The sequence below is a fragment of the Pleurodeles waltl genome, chromosome 9 (assembly GCF_031143425.1).
Source record: "Pleurodeles waltl isolate 20211129_DDA chromosome 9, aPleWal1.hap1.20221129, whole genome shotgun sequence".
NCBI lineage: Eukaryota > Metazoa > Chordata > Amphibia > Caudata > Salamandridae > Pleurodeles > Pleurodeles waltl.
Window position 1 is genome coordinate 479730646 of NC_090448.1, and position 25420 is coordinate 479756065.

The 25420-nt window shown below is 42.8% G+C and overlaps 1 protein-coding gene across 3 annotated transcripts in view; it reads left to right on the plus strand.

Moving 5' to 3' along the window:
• The window catches only part of AKT1 (AKT serine/threonine kinase 1), a 416301-nt gene that overhangs the window by 300967 nt on the left and 89914 nt on the right, over positions 1-25420 (plus strand). For all 3 annotated transcript variants that reach the window (XM_069207320.1, XM_069207318.1, XM_069207319.1), the window contains exon 10: positions 16365-16493. In XM_069207320.1, coding sequence (XP_069063421.1) covers positions 16365-16493 — 129 coding nt within the window. The remainder of the gene's footprint in view (positions 1-16364; positions 16494-25420) is intronic.

The following is a 25420-nucleotide window of genomic DNA, read 5'->3' on the forward strand; positions in this document are numbered from 1 at the left end:
CTCAGGAAGATGATGTAAATCAGTAGCTAAGCAATGCTTCATCTTTAAAAAGATAAAGTATTGTAATGGACACCTAACTAAGCACTATAATCAAAATAAAAAATGTTTTCAAGGCTTTAGGAGGAATTACAATTTGGGAGCCCTCCTTCAGCCGCTTTACAGATTAACCAACCCATGAGCAAATCACAAACCCTTAAGAAATATCTTGTTATGTTCACATTATAAACCCTCATCCTATTGTTTCGCTCAGTGTTTACCATGTAAAATCCTTTAATGTTGCTTTTGTCATAGTTTTCACAAAGTAAATCTTTCCATTTTATATTTTTCAGTTCATGATGTAAAGCCCTCTATTGCATTTGTTAGTGTTCACATTGTAGAAGCCCTTCCTATTATATTTTTCAACAAGTTCATAATGTAAAGTCACTTCTTATGGTTTTTTTAAATAGTTCACTGTAAAATTATTTCCTATACTTACTAAATGTGAAACCACATCCTACAGTATTAGTCACAAGGTTACACCATGCATAGCCTCTTCCTACTGAAATTAACTTTGGGTTTTCAAGTAAAGTTACTTGTCTACAGGGCTTTACACAGTGTAAAACTGATCTACCTATAGAGAACTACTGGATTGATCATTTAGTTTTCACAATAAGTAATTCAGACCTTCTTCCTTTGTCATCATTTTTCAGATCAGACCTGCGACACCCGACATAATCTTCTCAATAAACCAGTCGGGCATACAGCCATAATCATTGGTTTGTTACCATAATCAAACTCAGGCTTTCCATATTCAGCATAATCTCTACAATACAAGCACTTTTTTGTGGCAGGGGCACACAACGTCTTCCCATTCAAATGCAGTAGGGAGAAAGATCGACATGTGGGCTGAGCCAAAGCTCAAATTTCAGTGGTATTTTTTAAGCATTTTTTTCTCATGTTCACATAAGGTATTTTGACAGGTGAGCTGTCAAAGCACACCTAAACAAAGTAGACAGGAACTAACTGACTGTCACCCAAATGGAATGGAATTTCTGAATAGGTTTGCAAGTACTAAAACATCTGGGCCATTTGCGATCCCAAAAATGCATTTTGGTATGCATCAAGTCCAATTTGCCATTCGGTAACTTGTTACCGAATGGCAAATTGGAATTGCGACTGGTATTAGTAAGGGGCGTATCGAGGGTGTCCCTTCCTAATACTGAATCGCAAAGGTATGTATGAATGTTTTGTGACCCAAATGTGGTCGCAGAACATTCGCATTTTACCGCCCATTGAAAGTAGGTGATAACCCCTTCGAGGGACCCCTTCCCCTTTGGGATTGTATGCAAAAACATTTTGTAAGAGTAGGCAGTGGTCCCACAGACCACTACCTACTCTGAAAAAATGAAAAGAAAACGTTTATTTTTTATTTTTGAAACGCATTCCGTTTTCCTATAAGGAAAACGGGCTGCATTTAAAACAAAAAATTGCCTTGTGATTGTAGCCATTTGCAATGGGTTGCAAACATGCCCAAAATGCATTTTTGCGACCTACTTCATGAATATTAATGAGGCAGGTCCATTTGCGAGCCCTTCCGAATCGCTATATGAAACTACTGGAGTTTCGTACATTCCAATAGCAATTACATAATTGCCGTTCACAAAAAATCGCAATTTGGTAATCGCTATTGGAAAGAATGATACATCTGGCCCCTGGTTACAAATTTGATTTAAGAAAATTAGAAATTTGTGCATGGTCTGTTAAAGTTAGCACATATATCAAAATCATTACAAACGGGACTGCCTGAAAATGCTAGGGTGAACCTTTTGCCATTCTGCGGAACTTCATTTGTAGAGGAGCAATAAAATTAAGGAAAAACGTTTCCTCAAAATGGCTACACTTTTTACAGACATCAGCTTGGAGGAAGCGGAAGTCAAAGCATCAAGAGAATGATCCAAAACAAGTTTTTATGCACTTGGTTTGTCATAAACCTCAGTTGAATTAAAAGACAGACAGCAAGGAGGGACAATCAAATTGTCCAGCCATTCTAAAAACAAGGATGATGGCAGGATAGGCTCTTTCATTTAGCAACAGTTGAATTTAATATAGTGCTGTTGGGAAGAGTAGGCACTAGTAGATCTTGAGAGAGGCCATTAGCTGACGTTAAACCATGAAAATGGTTGTACAAAGCACATGATGGTGTACTATTAAAATCCCCCCCAAAAAAATCTCAATTGAACATGAAAGAACTGAGGGCCAGATGTACCAAAGGGTTTTACCCATTCTGTGTCTATGGGAAAATGTGTTTGTACATATGGCCCTGAATTTGCTAAATCTCACATATCCTCTAAATAGGATGCACTACAACCTGAGATGTTTAAATAACAACAAATAGTATTCATTGTTTGAGAAGTGGTATATAGCAATAGACAAATGCTAAGATGACACATTAGATAATTGCAAAATACTATAATAAATAACAGGTGCCTCTACACCTTTCTTCGTCAGAGGACCTACTTGATGAATTAAAAAAAAGATGCAAGCATTTAATCAGAAACAAGTTATAGAACAATGTGAAAGCCATATTTCAGTATGTACATCTACATTTATGGAATGGCAGCAGAAACAAAAGTGGGCCAGTAACACGTGTTATTCAGAGCAACTATGCTAATAAAACACATTCACAAATGTATGACTAAAGTATCACGGTCAAATTTGAGTATAATACCACAGTACAGAAACATTGCCATGAGAAGGAAACATCTTTTTACTGCCTCACAGGTTGCATGTGAAAATTACTTATGACAAGAAAACAAATCTCCTAATAGTCACAAGGTCTCTTCAGTGTGAGTTTACCATACTGCATAGTTTTAAACCCTTACATTCTGGTTTCAGCTAAGTGTCTTTTGTTAAAAAGAAATGCACCTGTACAGTATCATGGCATAAATCCTAAATCTTCTGACTAATTCCTTTTAAAATACAATTTGCAAACATCTGGGCTAAATTCTAAATGGCAGGGTTATGTAGAGCATGTGAATCTACAGGTACTACACACTACGAACACATGCGTACAAAGAAAGAAGCATTTTTTGTACATTGTCTTTCCCACATGCATCTTACATAAATCATTACCTGAGACAATGATAATGATAAACATTGCACATATACCCACATGATATATTGTGTCCTGTAGTCTGTAGAAGTAAATTATCACCTGAGCAGGCCACCAGACATCTCTCGGTTTAGTTACGTTCTGTGCCCGACCGAAGATACATAGCATGATTGGTACTGAACAGTGGTACTTCCCATTAGTTACTCTGCCTGCTGTTTTGGATACTCAGGATCCTGAACATCTCTAAAGAAGGGATTCCATAGTTACTTCAACATCTCCAGTTTATCATTGACCTTGTATTATATGTTCACTAAAGCCACTCTCACCAAGTAAACCATCATTTTTCCTCCGAATGTACTGTAGTTGCCCACCACTGTCGTAAGATGCATTTTGGGCACTGCTAGGGTGGTTGAAATCCAACTGTTCTTATGATCAGGTATACCTACAATGTCTGTCATATCTTGTAATAAAGCTAATCGTGCTATAGGGGGATCATGAGTAGACCACTGACGGACTTTATGGTGCTTATATCCATCCAGTTCGCATCTACGAGTGAACAGTGCCACAAAATATGGAACAGTTCACATCCTGGCTGTACAGTAATTATAGTGAAGAAGATAACCAGCTTTAAATAGTGGAACTGGGCACCAGTGTCTGTTATGAAAAATCTTTATATCAGAGCACATCATTCACTATTCTTTAAGGAGTTTGTTATGTCAGTAAAATAGATGTCCACTTCTTATCCATGTAGACACATTGTACCATAGTTTTCCAAAGTTGTTTAGAAGAGGCTGCCTGTGGTTTAGAAAAAAGGTTGCCCATGATCACTCCAAAGTCATGACATTATCCCTTTGAACTATCCCTTCACTATTAGTTACTGCACCATGGGAGAGGCTTGTAGAATAACTAGAACTGGCCTCAAGCCACTTTGTAAACCGTGCAACAGTTGTTGATATTGCCTCTTGTGGGTATGGGTTAGACCAAATTCTATACACAGGGAGTGAAATGGATTGAGCAAGCTGTTATTGAATAATTGTTCTATGTGTATAATCCCCTTGAGAATCCAGTTGGGCTATCAAGTGCCAGTAATGATACCTGCATTATGCCATAATAGTGCTGAGCCTTTGGACCAGGAACAAACGTTGGATTGTGTATGATGGTGAAAGGGATTTAAAGAGTAATGAGAGGCCTCGGACACTCTAATAGATTTATGTTCGATGGCATCTGTCGCTGTAGATACGCATGTTCTGCAATAGCTCGCCATCTGGTGTTGGGCCGGAGTGTTACAAGTTGTTTTTCTTCGAAGAAGTCTTTCGAGTCACGGGACCGAGTGACTCCTCCTTTTGTCTCCATTGCGCATGGGCGTCGACTCCATCTTCGATTGTTTTTTTTCCGCCATCGGGTTCGGACGTGTTCCTGTCGCTCCGAGTTTCGGAACGGAAAAAATAGTTAATTTCGGAAGATTTTCGTCGGTATTGTTGCGTTCGGGATCGGCGTACTTAGATTCAACACCGCATCGAAGATCGAAGAGCTCCGGTGCCCTTCGGGGTAGTTTTTCGATCCTCCGTCGGGGCCTGGTCGGCCCGACCGCGTGCTGAGGAACGCCGATGGAACGGACCCCGTTCCGTTTCTGCCCCAAATGCCACAATAAATACCCCTACACAGACCAACACTTGGTCTGCAACCTGTGCCTGTCACCTGAGCACAGCGAAGACACCTGCGAGGCCTGTCGTGCGTTCCGGTCCCGAAAAACACTCCGAGACCGTCGAGCCAGAAGACTTCAAATGGCGTCCGCACCGACAGCCCAACGGGAGTTCGAGGAACAAGAAGAGGAAGGTACCTTCTCGATCCAAGACTCAGACTCCGAAGGATTCGACGATACACAAACCGTGAGTAAGACGTCGAAAACCACACAAAGAAACATTTACAAGGCCCAGGGGACGCCACTGCCACCAGGCCATGGCTCGACCCATAAATTCGGTGACCGACCGTCGGCACCGAAAAAGGCCCAAACAGTGCCGAGATCGTCCGACTCCGGTCGAGACACCGGCACGCAGCCTTCTCGGGACCGAGAAAGTGCTGGAGACAAGCCTCGACACCGAGATGCCGGTGTGGACACGGCTCGACGCCGAGACAGCGGCACCGAAACAGATCGACGCCGAGAGGTTTCGGCCCCGAAAAAGAAAAAAGTCACCTCGGAGCCGAAAAAACACGCAGACAAAGTTTCGATGCCGAAACAAACTGCAAGCGACCCAGCTTCAGGCTCTTATACAGAAGAGCACTCGCTAACCTCCCAAATGCAAAAGCATAGGTTTGAGGAAGAGCTACAAGCAACTGATGTGGACCATACGCAAAAGCGTATCTTCATTCAGCAGGGGACAGGAAAAATAAGCACCCTTCCCCCCATTAGGAGAAAGAGAAGGTTGGAGTTCCAGACGGAACAAGCACCACAACCAAAAGTGGTGAAAAGGGTTACACCACCACCCTCTCCTCCGCCCGTGATTAACGTTTCACCAGCACAAACGCCATCACACTCCCCAGCTCACACCACCATGAGCCAGGGTGACCAAGATCAGGACGCATGGGACCTATACGACGCCCCAGTGTCAGATAACAGCCCGGAGGCATACCCTACAAAACCATCTCCACCAGAAGACAGCACCGCGTACTCTCAGGTGGTGGCTAGAGCAGCACAATTTCACAACGTAAGCCTCCACTCAGAACAGGTCGAGGATGATTTCTTGTTCAACACACTCTCCTCCACCCACAGCTCCTACCAAAGCCTGCCCATGCTCCCTGGTATGCTCCGGCACGCAAAGGACATATTTAAGGACCCGGTCAAAAGTAGGGCAATCACACCAAGGGTGGAAAAAAAGTATAAGCCGCCTCCTACAGACCCGGTTTTCATCACAACACAGCTGCCACCAGACTCTGTTGTTGTAGGAGCAGCTAGGAAAAGGGCCAACTCTCACACATCTGGAGATGCACCACCCCCAGATAAAGAAAGCCGCAAGTTCGATGCAGCTGGTAAGAGAGTCGCAGCACAAGCTGCAAACCAGTGGCGCATCGCGAACTCCCAGGCACTACTTGCGCGCTATGACAGAGCCCACTGGGACGAGATGCAACATCTCATTGAACATCTGCCCAAAGACTTCCAAAATAGGGCAAAACAAGTGGTTGAGGAGGGACAGACCATCTCCAACAACCAGATACGTTCCTCCATGGACGCTGCAGATACAGCTGCACGGACAATTAATACATCTGTAACTATCAGAAGGCATGCATGGCTCCGAACGTCTGGATTTAAACCAGAGATTCAACAAGCAGTTCTCAATATGCCTTTTAATGAAAAAGAACTGTTCGGTCCAGAAGTGGACACAGCTATTGAGAAACTCAAAAAAGATACGGACACTGCCAAAGCCATGGGCGCACTCTACTCCCCGCAGAGCAGAGGGAATTACAGCACATTCCGTAAAACGCCCTTTCGTGGGGGGTTTCGGGGTCAAAGCACACAAGCCAGCACCTCACAAGCAACACCGTCCACTTACCAGGGACAGTATAGAGGAGGTTTTCGGGGACAATATAGAGGAGGGCAATTCCCTAGAAATAGAGGGAGATTTCAAAGCCCCAAAACCCCTACTACAAAACAATGACTCACATGTCACTCACCCCCTCCACACAACACCAGTGGGGGGAAGAATAGGTCATTATTACAAAGCATGGGAGGAAATCACTACAGACACTTGGGTTCTAGCAATTATCCAACATGGTTATTGCATAGAATTTCTACAATTCCCTCCAAACATACCACCAAAAGCACAAAATTTAACAACACACCATTCCAATCTCCTGGAGATAGAAGTGCAGGCACTATTGCAAAAGAATGCAATCGAATTAGTGCCAAACACACAAATAAACACAGGAGTTTACTCACTGTACTTTCTGATACCAAAGAAGGACAAAACGCTGAGACCAATCCTAGACCTCAGAGTAGTGAACACTTTCATCAAATCAGACCACTTCCACATGGTCACACTACAAGAAGTATTGCCATTGCTAAAACTGCACGACTACATGGCAACTTTAGACCTCAAGGATGCTTATTTCCATATACCAATACACCCATCGCACAGGAAATACCTAAGGTTTGTATTCAAAGGAATACATTACCAATTCAAGGTACTGCCTTTCGGATTAACAACCGCACCAAGAGTCTTTACCAAATGTCTAGCAGTAGTCGCAGCACACATAAGAAGGCAGCAAATACATGTGTTCCCATATCTAGACGACTGGCTAATCAAGGCCCATTCGTTAATAGAGTGCTCAAATCACACAAATCATATCATACAAACCCTCTTCAAACTAGGGTTCACCGTCAATTTCACAAAATCCAAAATTCTGCCACGCAAGGTACAACAATACCTGGGAGCCATAATAGACACATCAAAAGGAGTAGCCACTCCAAGTCCACAAAGAATTCAAAATTTCAACACCATCATACAACGCATGTATCCAACACAAAAGATACAGGCAAAGATGGTATTACAACTCCTAGGCATGATGTCATCATGCATAGCCATTGTCCCAAACGCAAGACTGCACATGAGGCCCTTACAACAATGCCTAGCATCACAGTGGTCTCAAGCACAGGGTCACCTCCTAGATCTGGTGTTAATAGACCGCCAAACTTACCTCTCGCTTCTGTGGTGGAACAACATAAATTTAAACAAGGGGCGGCCTTTCCAAGACCCAGTGCCACAATACGTAATAACAACAGATGCTTCCATGACAGGGTGGGGAGCACACCTCAATCAACACAGCATACAAGGACAATGGAACGTACATCAAACAAAACTGCATATCAATCACCTAGAACTTCTAGCAGTTTTTCAAGCACTAAAAGCTTTCCAACCAATAATAGTTCACAAATACATTCTCGTCAAAACAGACAACATGACAACAATGTATTATCTAAACAAGCAGGGAGGGACGCACTCCACGCAGTTAAGCCTGCTAGCACAAAAAATTTGGCATTGGGCAATTCACAACCAAATTCGCCTAATTGCACAGTTTATACCAGGGATACAAAATCAACTCGCAGACAATCTCTCTCGAGATCACCAACAGGTCCACGAATGGGAAATTCACCCCCAAATACTGAACACTTATTTTAAACTCTGGGGAACACCTCAGATAGACTTGTTTGCGACAAGGGAGAACGCAAAATGCCAAAACTTCGCATCCAGATACCCACACAAACAATCCCAAGGCAATGCCCTATGGATGAACTGGTCAGGGATATTTGCTTACGCTTTTCCTCCTCTCCCTCTCCTTCCTTACCTGGTAAACAAACTCAGTCAAAGCAAACTCAAACTCATATTGATAGCACCAACTTGGGCAAGGCAACCCTGGTACACAACGCTGCTAGACCTATCAGTGGTACCCTGCATCAAATTGCCCAACAGGCCAGATCTGTTGACACAGCACAACCAAAAGATCAGACACCCAGATCCAGCATCGCTGAATCTAGCAATCTGGCTCCTGAAATCCTAGAATTCGGGCACTTACAACTTACCCAAGAATGTATGGAAGTCATAAAACAAGCAAGAAGGCCATCCACCAGGCACTGCTATGCAAGTAAATGGAAGAGGTTTGTTTGCTACTGCCATATTAATCAAATACAACCATTACACACAACTCCAGAACATGTAGTGGGTTACTTGCTTCACTTACAAAAATCTAACCTAGCTTTCTCTTCCATTAAGATTCACCTTGCAGCAATATCTGCATACCTGCAGACTACCTATTCAACTTCCCTATATAAAATACCAGTCATTAAAGCATTCATGGAGGGCCTTAGGAGAATTATACCACCAAGAACACTACCTGTTCCTTCATGGAACCTAAATGTTGTCCTAACTAGACTTATGGGTCCACCTTTTGAACCCATGCACTCCTGCGACATACAGTTCCTAACCTGGAAGGTGGCATTTCTCATCGCCATTACTTCCCTGAGAAGAGTAAGCGAGATTCAGGCGTTTACTATACAGGAACCTTTTATACAACTACACAAAAATAAAGTCGTCCTAAGGACCAATCCTAAATTTTTGCCAAAGGTTATTTCACCGTTCCATCTAAATCAAACAGTGGAACTTCCAGTGTTCTTTCCACAGCCAGATACCGTAGCTGAAAGGGCACTACATACATTAGATGTCAAAAGAGCATTAATGTATTACATTGACAGAACAAAGAACATCAGAAAGACTAAACAACTCTTTATTGCATTTCAAAAACCTCATGCAGGAAACCCAATTTCAAAACAAGGTATAGCCAGATGGATAGTTAAATGCATCCAAATCTGCTACCTTAAAGCTAAACGACAGCTGCCCATTACACCAAGGGCACACTCAACCAGAAAGAAAGGTGCTACCATGGCCTTTCTAGGAAACATCCCAATGCAAGAAATATGTAAGGCAGCCACATGGTCTACGCCTCACACATTCACCAAGCACTACTGTGTAGACGTGTTATCCGCACAACAAGCCACAGTAGGTCAAGCTGTATTAAGGACATTATTTCAGACTACTTCCACTCCTACAGGCTGATCCACCGCTTTTGGGGAAATAACTGCTTACTAGTCTATTGCAGAACATGCGTATCTACAGCGACAGATGCCATCGAACTGAAAATGTCACTTACCCAGTGTACATCTGTTCGTGGCATCAGTCGCAGTAGATTCGCATGTGCCCACCCGCCTCCCCGGGAGCCTGTAGCAGTTTGGAAGTTAACTTCAATTATCTATATATGTATCATCTCAACCTTAAATAGGTGCATACTTAGTCACTCCATTGCATGGGCACTATTACTACAATTCAACTCCTACCTCACCCTCTGCGGGGAAAAACAATCGAAGATGGAGTCGACGCCCATGCGCAATGGAGACAAAAGGAGGAGTCACTCGGTCCCGTGACTCGAAAGACTTCTTCGAAGAAAAACAACTTGTAACACTCCGGCCCAACACCAGATGGCGAGCTATTGCAGAACATGCAAATCTACTGCGACTGATGCCACGAACAGATGTACACTGGGTAAGTGACATTTTCATTCTAGCCCAAACTACGCTGAGGGTGGAGGGGTGGTCTGTTTATAGCATGAAGTAGGTGAACTATGACAACAGATGATCTTGGTAATAAGTATCCTTATATGATAAGCATATGCTCCCAAAGTAGTACGTGCATGCTATTTCTCCCTAAAAGTAAACTAGGGTGATCAACAGAGATCATATACAGTGCTAAAGGTGAAATATTTCGTGAGGTAGGAACCAGTGTCCTTTCAAGTGTCTTTTCTGAGATTCTCATATTTTTGAAGGGGGACCATGATTTATCACGGTCTCATGTGAAGCTGCTTCAACCTAATGTAGTCCATCTGCATTAGGACACCTATTGTTCCTTCCCTGTCAAGGAAATTGTTAATTTCTGGTATTGTAAAAAAACAAAAAACAAAAAAAGATCTGGATAGCAGTTCTATTGCATTCAATTCATGATCCATTTTTCCTGTTGATGTGTCCATTTATTTATCTTCCAGAAAATTTAAGTCGTCCTGTAGTTCCTTGGGTTCATTTTATACTGTAGTTCTGACATCCATGGTTAAGATCATGATTGCCGACTCAAGGAAGCACCATTTAATATCCCAGAGCTTCCGTGTAGGTCGTGAGCCAAGATCTTTTTTTTCTTAACATTGGTTTTAAAGGAGTAGTCGGCAGCAATGTGTGTGGTCTGACCTTGAAACAGAACCAGGCCATCTTTCATTTTAACTGTTTGTAGTATCATTTAGGCATGTTAGTGTCAGAGTAGACCCTGTGTAACATTTTGGCTACAAAATCATATTTAATTAGCTCTTTCAAACTCGTAAGTTCTGAGAAATGCACAGAAAGAAGCTGGGAAGGGAACACATAGAGGAACTTTATCATGTTATTTTCTGGCTTTTTCTGAAACTCCATAGAAGCAGATCGCTGCTTCTTTGTTCAGATGCACTGCATTGGCTTTTTTCCCCCGAGTCGATGTCTTTGCAGTGTGCCCAGAGTGGTGCTGGGCTTGCTTGCTCAGAGTCCCTAAAGGAGGGGCTACATTCATTATACACCCACCTCTGCCATACCAGTTTGAATGTGTGCAGCTGTTTATTTTACATGCTTATTGACTAAGGAGTGGTGCGGTTCTTGGATGACACTTAAGTGCCATGAGATAGGAAGCCACTCCAGAGTTCCGGTCTATTTCTCCTTTATGGAAGCAACAACATCGGGAACCAGCCATCGGAGCTTTTCAAGTAAGTAGCCATCTTCGAACTGGTCTGCCTCCTCCATGGGCTTTCTTTAGATAGTTTGCCTCAGGAGCATGACTGCTGTCATTTTGCGTCCAAAGGAGATTGTGGCAACGATATTCAACCCTGTCGATTTTTTTACCTACTACAATCATAGTTACACATGGCATACAATAGCATAAAGTGACCTGATGAGATAGACCGCCCTGGAAAATTTGGCAAGTGTTTGTGATGTTCCAATTATACTAGATTCCTCGGATGCTTAAAAAAAATAACCTGGACTAAGCTGGAAACTTTGAGAGTTGAAGGACCCTCTACACCACAGGGGCTCCAGGTTATTAGGGTATGCACCTCATATAGACATGATTTAGGTTATAATAACTATAACATCACTTCAATAATAACCGAAATCATTGAATATCTCCGCCTTTGAGTTGAATATCTTTTCATTAGACACAATATATTTTAAATATAACTTAGTTGGTAAATATTCAACATCAGTATATTTTTAATTGACAATTTATTTAAAATGAGTCTTTTTTTATGCCCACTGTGATCAGGATTCATAAAATGAACAGACCTGACAAGAAGAGAACTATTTTTCCTCTCCTCTGTGTCACTTTAAACTCACACTTGTGGATGTCTTTAACTTTCCCAAGTCATTACATCAGCCTTCTTCTCGATTACCTCTCAGGACTTGTCGGCCACCATATGAGGCACCTAGTGCAACTGTGAATTTGGTTCCGCCCATTTTCCACTATCTCACTTAAAGACATAAAAAAGATGGAGCAAATAAAATTAAAAATAACTTACATATCCTCAAACTGGGGTGAAGTGAAGAACCTTCAAGTCAGCAAATCCATCAGAAAGATGTTAGAAAAGATTAAGTAACTTGATCTTCTAATGTATATTACTTATCACGTTCCTTTCTTCAGCACTTTCAAAGCAACCTAAACAGAAGCTTGTTTGAGGAAGTGTTCCCATTGTAGGCTAGAAAAAACTGAAACACTGTTCTGCTAAATTAAGTCTGAGCATGGCTTTCATCATCTGGTAATAATGATTTGAGGAAGAGTAACAAGACTAAGGGCCTGATTTAAAGTCTTGTGGACTGGGGTTTGTGAGGGAGTACCTGTTCGCTAAACTCGAAATCAGGCCCTAAGTAACAGTATTACAAATTGATTGCACAGGCACAGCTGTTAAAAAAATATTAAAGGCACAGCCACACCTCTTGTGGAATGAGATCTAAACTTCCTCACAAGCAGACTTCCTGGCCAACTCATAACACTTTTGTCAGTGTCAAAGACAATAGAATAGAAATAGTCTCCTTCCTAACAGCACAACCCATCCTTGGACCGTAGAATGATATAAATAGGTTGTCTTTCTTCCAAAATCATTGTATGTATGAATCTAATAGCTTAAAGCCCTCCAGGCTTTAAACTATGATGCCAAGGAGGAGAGAAGGGTGGAATAGAAATGATCAGAGAAACACGGGTTTTGGATGCCACTTTTGGATATACCAGAAAAGGCTGAGGATTTTTTCAGCGCACACCTCAAATTCAGTACACCAGAGTGAAAGCCCCATTATCTATTAGTGTGATCTGCACAGCATCCATAATGTAGGCGGTCCACTCTTTCCTCAGGATTCTCAAGATGCTCAATTGAATCGGGTTTCTTTGCAAAACCTCTTTGCTTCTAGGTCTGTAAAGTTGCATATGTGATCCTACTTCCTTTTCATGGGATCTTCATTACAACTTTATTATGTCACTTTCCATTGAAAGCATTTAAAATCCTAAGTAATATGTGGGTTTCTGAGAGTGCCTGTCAGTTCACTTTTCCCAGTTTAGGATTACCTGCCCATGTTTCTCCCAGTTCTTTGTGTGTGTTGAACTTAGCCCTTTTTGCAGGGTCATCCCCAATCTTTTTGCCTCCTTCCTCCTATTTTTTCTGACCTGTTTATGTTAGCTTTAGGACTGTGGGCACTTTACCACTTCGAAATAGTGCTAAAGTACATATGCCCTCTGTAAATTGTATTGTTGCTTGGCTTTCCATGATTGGCATATTTGATTTACTAGTAAATCCGTAGTAAAGTGCAACAGAGGTACCCAGGGCCTGTAAATCAAATGCTACTAGTGGGCCTGGAGCACGGGTTGTGCCACACACATTAGTAGCCCTGTAAACATGGCTCAGACCTGCCAATACGGTGTCTGTGTGTGCAGTTTTAAACTGCCAATTCGACTTGGCAAGTGTACCCACTTGCCAGGCCTCAACCTTCCCTTTATATACATGTAAGGCACCCCTAAAGTAGGTGCTAGGTAGCCCAATGACAGGGTGCAGTGTATGTTAAAGGTGGGACATGTACTTATATGTTTTACATGTCCTGACCGTGAAATACTGCCAAATTCGGTTTTCAATGTTGCAAGTCCTATCTCTCTCATAGGTTCACATGGGGGCTGCCTTTAAATATCATTAAAGCACAGATTCCCTTTGGGAGCAGATAGAAATATGGAGGTTAGGGTCTCTGAACTCACAATTTAAAAATACATCATTTACTGAAGTTGGTTTTTAGATTGTGTGTTTGAAAATGCCACTTTGGGAAAGTAGGCATTTTTGTGATTAAACCATTCTGTGCCTGTTTGTGGATTCCCTGTCTGGGTCAGTTTGACAGTTGGACTGTTTGCACCTCTCCTCTAGACAGTGCACAGAGGGGGCTGGGGTGTAGCCTGCATATCCTGATGGGCCATCTGGGCTGAGGGGGGGGCGGTCACTTACACCCAAAAGGGCTGTGCCTGCCCTTACACAATGCAGTCTCCAGGTGTGTGTCTGGGGCCTGGTATGGGCAAGGCAGTATCTTGAGAACAGCCTAGAGACTTCTCTTTGAAGTAGCCTTACTTCAATGTCAGAAAGGGGTATAAGAAGAGCACCCAAAACCCCTGAAAATCAGCTTTCTTCTGGAACCAAGAGGAACCTCTGACCGGGAGAAGAGCTCGAGAAGCTGGAGGAGGAGTACTGCCCATTTGCCTGGGACAGTGCTTTGCTGGGTTGGCCTGCAGCAGCTGCTTCTACCTGAAACAGGACAAAGGCTGATGTTTGTGTGACTTCCCACTGGTGAAGAATCTCCAAGGGCTTGAACTGCTTGCCCCCTGTTGTTGAAGACTCAGGAACAACAAAGACTTCTCTCTGCCAGTACTTGGGGCTTTCTGGTGAGAGTCCTGCCTGACAAGTGGTGCCCTAACCTGTCTCTGGGCCCTTGAATGGCGCAGCTGGTGAAAAAGGACCGAAATCCACACAAAGACTGCAGTTTGGTGAAACATGTGACGCACCACCTGCCTTGTGGCTGCTAAACAACACACCACTGGCCTTGCGGCTAAAAACGAGAAACGACGTGCAACACCCGCAGCGGCTGCTGTTAATGACGCACACCCCCATGCAGCGCAGTTTCTTGACCCCGTGCAACTGGATTTTAACACAACATCACTGGGCGCAGAAAATCAATGCAAAGCCTGCCAGGACCAGAGGTGCTTGTCTGAAATTGACGCATCACTCTCTTGTAGGAGAAAAGAAACGCCGCACGCTGAGCCAACCAGAGGAGGAACGACGCACTGACTTGCAAGTGAGAAATCGATGCATCGCTGGCCTTTTCTGACGCACACTCGCCAATGCAGCTTTATTTTGACGCTACCATTGTACTTTTGTGCAATAACTGCGTTCTCACTTTTTTTCTAAAGGGTTTAAGACTATTTTTCTTTTTAAATTCATAACTTGATTTGTGTATGTCGGATTTTTATCGTTTTCTTTAGAAAATATTACATATTTTTCTAAACCTGTGTTCTCATTTTATAGTGGGTTCACTGGGTTACTGTGTGTGTTGGTACAAATAATTAACACATTGCTTCTGAAGTTAAGCCTGTCTGCTCGTGCCAAGCTACCAAGGGAGTGAGGGGGATTAATTGAGGGTGATTCTCCTTTAACTTGATGAGTGAGGGTCCTTGCTTGGACAGGGGGGGTAACCTGACTGCCAACCAAAGACCCCATTTCTAACAGTGTGTATGTTTTTTCCCGGTAAAATAGGACTCATAAATGAATTTTACATCACACAACGTGCGTTTAAATTTTTATAAAGTATGAATTGTGTATTTAAAGCAAGCATTGACCAAGGCATTAGGCCAGGCTTTAATGTGCTAAGGTGTCCAAACATACGCAGGAACAAATATGTTTGCATGCATTAATACATTAAAGGCAGACCTATGGTTTTGGACGGCAATGATGACAGAGAAACAAGAACGCGTATAATAGCTAAACTAAAGTGAAGTGAAAACGTTTAAAATACATATTATACCTTGAATGTAACAATATTTGGGTACACTTTCTGGTGCTACGCTATTCAAATGATGTTAGGTTGTCCTATTCTATGAAGAGCTAGATACAGCTTGTCTATGTATACATTTCAGCGTGTCTAAATTATAAGATAAAAACATTGTTCATTATTGAACCACTGGATTTGCACCCGAGAAAAAATTGGAGAGCTTTTTCACTGCTCTATCTAGGTATGCAAGTCTAGGTGGAAGAGCAGGTAATGAGTAGAGGCTCACTGGAAAAACTGGCAACATGGAGAGCACAGGTGACAACATTGAGCAGTAGCTTTTCTCCTATACCTTCGAATACTGAACCCCAACACCCTCCCCCCCTGCCCTCAACCCCCCTCCCCCCCACCCCACCACCACCAATATGACCTCCCCGTAGCTTTGTGATATAAACAACAAAAGTGGCCATTTCCCAAGACTCTGGACAGCAATTTTCTGGTCAGGTTGTTAAGATAAAACCAAAGTATAAAACATTTTATTCACTTGTAAGAAACTGTTGGTGTATGGAATGTTACCTGATGAACATGTTTGATTTTGCCGATGCCTATTCACATGTGATGTTGATATTAATGCTTCTCTTTTGATTTTTCTTGTAGCTGGAAAATCTAATGCTGGATAAAGATGGGCACATAAAGATTACAGATTTTGGCCTTTGTAAGGAAGGTATAAAAGATGGAGCAACAATGAAAACATTTTGCGGAACACCAGAATACCTTGCTCCTGAGGTAATTTTTTGCAAAATGTTCCCATATGCATGCTTCTTGTTCTGGTACTTACCATTGCACGAAATGGCAAGCTGTGTATTTACTATGATACAACACTGAGATATCAAAACTGCTTTCAAACATTTAAGCCATCCCTAAATTAGGTAGGGGAAACAACTGCGTGTAAGTAAGTCAACCGGTTCAACAATTTCCATGCAGAGATCTCTTTGGGTGTCTACATGAAATATAATGGTTTTCTCTGCTCACTTGCCGTGGGACTGGGAACAATTTCAGACAACCCCACCATTAGCAGAGAGGCAAAGGAGTTAATGAGCAAATAGTACTTACACCAAAATAAGCCAAGTTTCACTTTTAAATATTCATACAGCACATATGGATCATTGTCAAGTTAGATGTCCTAAAATTCCCATGAATGTTGTTTTTTTCTTTACATGTACAACATTTCACAGAAGTCACTTGAAAGTACATTTCTAGGTACCTAACTAAATCTGCTTTCTTTATTGTTTTGTTGGTGTCTTCACGAGGTGCCCCGAGGAGCCTCTGGAAAAAAAGATGTTGGTAGGGTACTTTAGAACCTCACATGGCACTCAGTGTGCTTCAGTGTAATAGATAAGGTGCTATGTATGAATGGGTCTTGAATCTCAATCTTTCTGATCCTGACTCTAGAAACTGCCATTTTTGATAATCATTCATTAAGACATCCTTAATCCAGACTGGTCAGTCTAACAGCTTGTATCTTGGCTCGCACTGGTAGGGACTTGGCCTAGAAGTGCAAAGCCATCCAGGAGAATTCTTTTGATATATTTTTTCATCCACTTATTATTAAAGGTTGCTTCCAGCCTGGAACAGTAGAAAATCCGATGCCTTTAAATGGTTTTGTCTGCTACCAGTCGAAAGCCTTAGAAATGAAAAGCAAGAGAAATGTAGGCAGGTTAACAGTGTACCTGCCACAATGATTTCATATGGTTAGAAATGACATTTGATCTGGACCAAACAAAAGAAGGCGATGAAGGTGTAATACATCGAAACAGAAGGCTTCAATGTGGCTGAAATGAGCCATTATGTCATCTTGGATGAAAAACAAATCCCAGCCACTGCCTTATCTGCTGGGAACTCTCACAGAAGAGGGACTGGCTCAAGACCCCGGTTTCATTTAAAATCCAGTTCAAAGTGTTTATGCCTGTTGAGATATATATATATATATATAAATATATATATGTTCGATGGCATGTGTAGCTGCAGATACACATGCTGTGCACAGTCCACCATCTGGTGTTGGGCTCGGAGTGTTACAAGTTGTTTTTCTTCGAAGAAGTCTTTTCGAGTCACGAGACCGAGGGACTCCTCCCATTTCGACTCCATTGCGCATGGGCGTCGACTCCATCTTAGATTGTTTGTTTTCTGCCATCGGGTTCGGATGTGTTCCTTTTCGCTCCGTGTTTCGGGTCGGAAAGTTAGTTAGAATCTCGGAAAAAAACGTCGGTATTGTTTGCGTTCGGTATCGGGTTAGTTAGAACAAATCGACACCGAATTCTGAAGAGCTCCGGTGGCCCTTCGGGGTTTTTTCGATCCCCCATCGGGGCCTGGTCGGCCCGGCCACACGTGACTTCAAGGCTGATGGAACGGACCCCATTCCGCTTCTGCCCAAAATGCCATAACAAGTATCCGTATACGGATCAGCATCTGGTCTGTAACTTGTGCTTGTCTCCCGAGCACAAGGAAGATACTTGTGAAGCCTGTCGAGCGTTTCGGTTGAGAAAGACATTAAGAGACCGAAGAGCCAGAAGACTGCAAATGGCGTCGACGCCGACAGGACAAGAGCGTTTCGAGGAGGAAGAAGAAGCTTTCTCCATCCACGAGTCAGACTCGGAAGAGCTCGAGGCCGAAGAAACGCCAAAAACCGTGAGTAAGACGTCGAAACATAAGACTCACGAGAAGTCAACAAAAGCCCAGGGGACGCCACCGCCAACAGGCCATGGCTTAACCCGGAAAATAGGTGACAGATCATCGGCACCGAAAAAGGGCACGCTTGTGGCGAAGTCATCCGACTCAGGTCGAGATACCGCCACACAGCAAACTCGGACCTCGGCACCGAGACAGCGGCACCGAAGAAGTTCGGCACCGAGACACCACGCCGAAAATAAAAAAGGTTTCTTCAGAGCCTAAAAAGACATCCGAAAAAGTTTCGGTTCCGAAACATCCAGCCTCGGAGCCGAAAACAGGTTCCTACACAGAGGAACAAGGATTAACCTCCCAAATGCAAAAGCATAGATTCGGAGAGGAACTTGAAGCTGTAGAGCCAGACTATACACAAAGAAGGCTCCACATTCATGAGGACACAGGGAAGATAACTACTCTTCCCCCAATTAAAATAAAAAGAAAACTTGCCTTTCAACAAAAGGACAAGCAGCCACAGGCAAAAGTGGCAAGGAAAACAACTCCACCACCGTCTCCACCACCATCAATACATGCATCACCAGTAACAACTCCACCACTGATGCACTCCCCAGCTCACACTACAATGAGTCAGGATGATCCCGATGCATGGGACCTTTACGACGCCCCAGTATCAGACAACAGCCCAGACTCGTACCCTGCAAGGCCGTCACCACCTGAGGACAGTACATCTTACACACAGGTGGTCGCAAGGGCAGCTGCTTTTCACAACGTCACCTTGCATTCCGAACCAATTGAGGATGACTTTTTGTTTAACACCCTATCATCCACCCATAGCCAGTACCAAAGCCTACCTATGCTCCCAGGAATGCTAAAACATTCAAAACAAATCTTTCAAGATCCTGTTAAAGGCAGAGCCATAACTCCAAGGGTGGAGAAAAAATACAAGCCACCGCCAACAGATCCCGTTTATATTACAACGCAATTGACACCGGACTCAGTAGTTGTCGGGGCAGCTCGTAAGAGAGCGAACTCTCATACCTCAGGGGACGCACCACCTCCAGACAAGGAGAGTCGTAAATTTGATGCTGCGGGCAAAAGGGTGGCAGCACAAGCAGCAAACCAATGGCGCATTGCCAATTCACAAGCACTTTTGGCAAGATATGATAGAGCTCATTGGGATGAGATGCAGCATTTCATAGAACACTTACCCAAAGAGTTCCAGAAAAGGGCGCAACAGGTGGTGGAAGAAGGACAAAGTATCTCAATCAGATACGGTCTTCAATGGATGCAGCAGATACGGCTGCAAGGACAGTAAACACTGCAATAACAATAAGAAGGCACGCATGGCTGTGTACTTCGGGGTTCAAGCCGGAAATTCAACAAGCCGTGCTAAATATGCCCTTTAATGAACAGCAGTTGTTTGGGCCAGAAGTCAACACTGCTATTGAGAAACTCAAGAAAGACACTGATACAGCCAAAGCCATGGGCGCACTCTACTCCCCGCAGAGCAGAGGCACTTTTCGCAAAAAACACCTTTTAGGGGAGGGTTTCGAGGTCAACCAACAGAAACCACAACATCACAAGCAAGGCCCACTTACCAGAGCCAATATCAGCGGGGAGGTTTTCGGGGGCAATATAGAGGGGGCCAATTCCAGAAGAATAGGGGAAAGTTCCAAAGCCCCAAAACTCCTCAAAATAAACAGTGACTTACAAGTCACACAACCCCATCACATAACACCTGCGGGGGGGGAGACTAAGCCAATTTTACAAACATTGGGAGGAAATAACAACAGACACTTGGGTCTTAGCAATTATCCAGCATGGTTATTGCTTAGAATTTCTCAAAATCCCTCCAAACATCCCACCGAAAACACACAGTATGTCAAAACAACATATAGACCTTCTAGGACTAGAAGTTCAAGCATTGCTACAAAAAGAAGCAATAGAATTAGTACCAAAACTACAGATAAACACAGGAGTTTACTCACTGTACTTTCTAATACCCAAAAAGGACGGCAGTCTGAGACCAATACTAGATCTCAGAACACTAAATACCTACATCAAATCAGACCACTTTCACATGGTTACATTACAAGACGTAATCCCACTGCTTAAACAACAAGACTACATGACAACACTAGATCTAAAGGATGCGTATTTCCATATACCAATACATCCTTCACACAGAAAATACCTAAGGTTCGTATTCCAAGGAATACATTACCAATTCAAAGTGTTGCCATTCGGAATAACAACTGCGCCAAGAGTTTTTACAAAATGCCTGGCAGTAGTAGCTGCACATATCAGAAGGCAGCAAATACATGTGTTCCCGTACTTAGACGACTGGTTAATCAAAACCAACACGCTAAGACAGTGTTCACAGCACACAAAATATGTCATACAAATCCTCCACAAACTAGGTTTCTCGATCAACTACGCAAAGTCACACCTTATGCTGTGTCAAACACAGCAATACTTAGGAGTGACAATCAACACAGCAAAAGGGATTGCCACTCCAAGTCCACAAAGGGTTCAAACATTTCACAATGTAATACAGGCCATGTATCCAAAACAAAGGATACAAGTCAAAATGGTAATGAAACTGCTAGGCATGATGTCTTCATGCATAGCCATTGTCCCAAACGCAAGGTTTCACATGCGGCCCTTACAACAGTGCCTAGCATCACAATGGTCACAAGCACAGGGTCAACTTCTAGATCTGGTGTTGATAGACCGCCAAACATACATCTCGCTTCTATGGTGGAACAGTATAAATTTAAACCAAGGGCGGCCTTTCAAGACCCAGTGCCACAATACGTCATAACGACAGATGCTTCCATGACAGGGTGGGGAGCACACCTCAATCAACACAGCATCCAAGGACAATGGGACATACATCAAAGACAGTTTCACATAAATCACTTAGAACTGTTAGCGGTATTTCTAGCGCTGAAAGCATTTCAGCCCATAATAACCCACAAATTCATTCTGGTCAAAACAGACAACATGACAGCAATGTATTACTTAAACAAACAGGGAGGGACGCACTCGACACAGTTGTGTCTCCTTACACAAAAAATATGGCATTGGGCGATTCACAACCACATTCGCCTAATAGCACAATTTATTCCAGGGATTCAGAACCAGTTAGCAGACAATCTCTCTCGGGATCACCAACAAATCCACGAATGGGAGATTCACCCCCAAATACTAAACACTTACTTTCAAATTTGGGGAACACCTCAAATAGATCTATTTGCAACAAAGGAAAACTCAAAATGCCAAAACTTCGCATCCAGGTACCCACAGGATCAATCCCAAGGCAATGCTCTATGGATGAACTGGTCAGGGATATTTGCGTACGCTTTTCCCCCTCTCCCGCTCCTTCCATATCTAGTAAACAGGTTGAGTCAAAACAAACTCAAACTCATACTAATAGCACCAACATGGGCGAGGCAACCTTGGTACACAACACTACTAGACCTTTCAGTAGTACCTCATGTCAAACTACCCAACAGACCAGATCTGTTAACACAACACAAACAACAGATCAGACATCCAAATCCAGCATCTCTGAATCTAGCAATTTGGCTCATGAAATCCTAGAATTCGGACACTTAGACCTCACACAAGAATTTATGGAGGTCATAAGACAAGCTAGAAAACCTACCACTAGACACTGCTATGCAAATAAGTGGAAAAGATTTGTTTATTACTGCCATAATAATCAAATCCAGCCATTACACGCATCTCCAAAAGATATAGTAGGATATTTACTACATTTACAAAAGTCAAATCTAGCTTTCTCTTCCATAAAGATACATCTTACCGCAATATCAGCTTACCTGCAAATTACTCATTCAACTTCATTATTTAGAATACCAGTCATAAAAGTGTTTATGGAAGGCCTAAAGAGAATTATACCACCAAGAACACCACCTGTTCCTTCATGGAACCTCAACATTGTCTTAACACGACTCATGGGTCCACCATTTGAACCCATGCATTCTTGTGAAATGCAATACTTAACGTGGAAAGTTGCGTTTTTAATTGCCATCACATCTCTAAGGTGAGTGAGTGAAATTCAAGCTTTTACCATACAAGAACCATTTATTCAAATACACAAAAATAAAATAGTCCTACGAACAAATCCAAAATTTTTACCAAAAGTAATCTCACCGTTCCACTTGAATCAAACGGTAGAATTACCAGTGTTCTTCCCACAGCCAGATTCTATAGCTGAAAGAGCGCTACATACATTAGACAACAAAAGAGCGCTAATGTACTACATTGACAGAACAAAACTAATTAGAAAAACAAAACAACTATTTATTGCTTTTCAAAAACCTCATACAGGAAATCCAATTTCTAAACAAGGCATTGCTAGATGGATAGTTAAGTGCATTCAAACCTGCTATATTAAAGCAAAGAGAGAGCTGCCTATTACACCAAAGGCACACTCAACCAGAAAGAAGGGTGCTACCATGGCCTTTCTAGGAAATATTCCAATGAACGAAATATGTAAGGCAGCAACATGGTCTACGCCTCATACATTTACCAAGCACTACTGTGTGGATGTGTTAACTGCACAACAGGCCACAGTAGGTCAAGCTGTACTAAGAACATTATTTCAAACTACTTCAACTCCTACAGGCTGAACCACCGCTTTTGGGGAGATAACTGCTTACTAGTCTATGCACAGCATGTGTATCTGCAGCTACACATGCCATCGAACGGAAAATGTCACTTACCCAGTGTACATCAGTTCATGGCATTAGTCGCTGCAGATTCACATGCACCCACCCGCCTCCCCGGCAGCCTGTAGCCGTTTAGAAGTAGATCTTGAACATTTGTACATTTGTAAATATATTACTTTAAGCTTCATTATGTACATACGTATTCACTCCATTGCATGGGCACTATTACTAGCATACACAACTCCTACCTCACCCTCTGCGGGGAAAACAATCTAAGATGGAGTCGACGCCCATGCGCAATGGAGTCGAAATGGGAGGAGTCCCTCGGTCTCGTGACTCGAAAAGACTTCTTCGAAGAAAAACAACTTGTAACACTCCGAGCCCAACACCAGATGGCGGACTGTGCACAGCATGTGAATCTGCAGCGACTAATGCCACGAACAGATGTACACTGGGTAAGCGACATTTTCCATATGCTTCCCACCACGAATTTAATGTTGACTGAGTAAATTGATTATTTGTAGATTGAGGCCTGTCATCCATCAGAGGAGGTAGACCAAATATTCTGTTAGTTGATTTCCTTATATTCAGTGTGGGACAGGTAACAAAAGAAAATGTAAAGGTATTTCGTAATAGAGGAATTAGAGAACGCGTTTGCCTTCAGTGCAGTGTCATCTGCCAATCCATAGCTTAGTGCCACTTTGGCTGAACGATTGCATTAATGAGAGGTCAGGCACCTGTCATTCTTTCAGGCACAGTGGGTGAAAGCTAAGTCCTTTACATCCAAGATAATAAGTGAGGACTATTCCTTTAGGCTGAAATGTTTCTCCTAGGTTCTCACCCACAGCGGAGCAATAGCACATAAGCAGATTTCATTTGGTGACTGTTTGCTTTCACCAGTGCTGTAGAAAATGTCTTTTTTCAAAAACGGATTTCTTCTTGTACAAGGTAATTAATACCTCTTCGTAACAGAAGAGAACTTTAAAATGTCTCAGTTGTTTGGAATAGTGTTACTGTTTGCCAGAGTAACTGCAAAGGTGTACTATAAGTCCTGACCTGTAGATATACCAACCCACACATTTTAAGGGAAGACCGGAACACGCAGTTCTTGATTAGAAGTGTAAACTGCCTTTGCCATGCCATTCCATGTGTCATTGTTGGGTCCCCAAGAACGGCCATGTAGGTTACAGTGGGTTCAAAAGTGCATAGCAGAGGTACACTATGAATTCCTCCCTTACCTAAAACTAACTCTTGAGATGAGCAAAAAATTCCTTCCTTTATCCAGATGTTGGGACTGGAATTGGATATTGCCCGAAGGGGGCAGTAGTGCCATTGATAGTTACTTAACGTTTTCGCTCTCATATCTTCCACTTTCTTGGTACTTCTACATGCCTCTTACACAAATATTTCCTGCTTTATGTGGCACACTTATTACGGTGTTTGACAGGGGTCCTTCTTTCCAAGTCAGGTGTTGATCTGAAATATGTGTGTGGCATTTTTCTGGTGCACAATGTTGAAAATTCGATGCACAGAAACAAATATACTGCTCCTCCTGCACTTATGTTCATATCAACAGATCACGGCCTCTATACTGTGCTTAAGCAAAGTAGGATAAGGATGACGTTCTTCCTCATCTCATCTTGCAAGGCAAGGGGATCCCGAACTTGACATTGTATCACCTAGAACAGTACCAGAAGGAACTGTCAGAATTGAACCAGCCCATGTGCTACTCCCATTAAAATACCTTAGGGGATGTGTTGGCATCTAAACCCATCACAACGACAGACGAGATGTAAACCTTAATTGGTGGGCATCCTGTTTCATACGTGGGTGTTCAAAAGCTGTTCTTTTGTGGACCCATTGATAATAATGTTTCTTGACAGACCGAGTAAAGTACTGTGGAGTGGTTTCTAATAACCTGCATTTTATTTATGTGTTCATTCTCATTTGCCTGTGCCTCTTGCTGCTTATTAGCGGTGATGTGCCTATCAGCTTCAAGAGTGGCTGGTCCAGACAAGTGGTTTGGTGCTGTTTACGAGGCCTTGCCAGGTGCTTTCCTGCACACATGGACATCACTTTCAGTTGCTGTGGAAGTCTGTTAATCCCAGTTTCACAAGGAGGGTATGTGGCAGAGTCTGCTTTCTGGGATGAAGATTCCCGATGGACTGTTTAATTTACTTAACTGTCTGAGCAATCTTACTAGATTCCGCAGTCAATGGAAACACAGATTTTAGACTGTGACATTGGGAGCCGGTCTAACAAGAAATCTCAGCCTACAGCTAATGAGGGTAGGTGAGGAATAGAGCCTTGTGTACCAGTGTAAATTGCCCC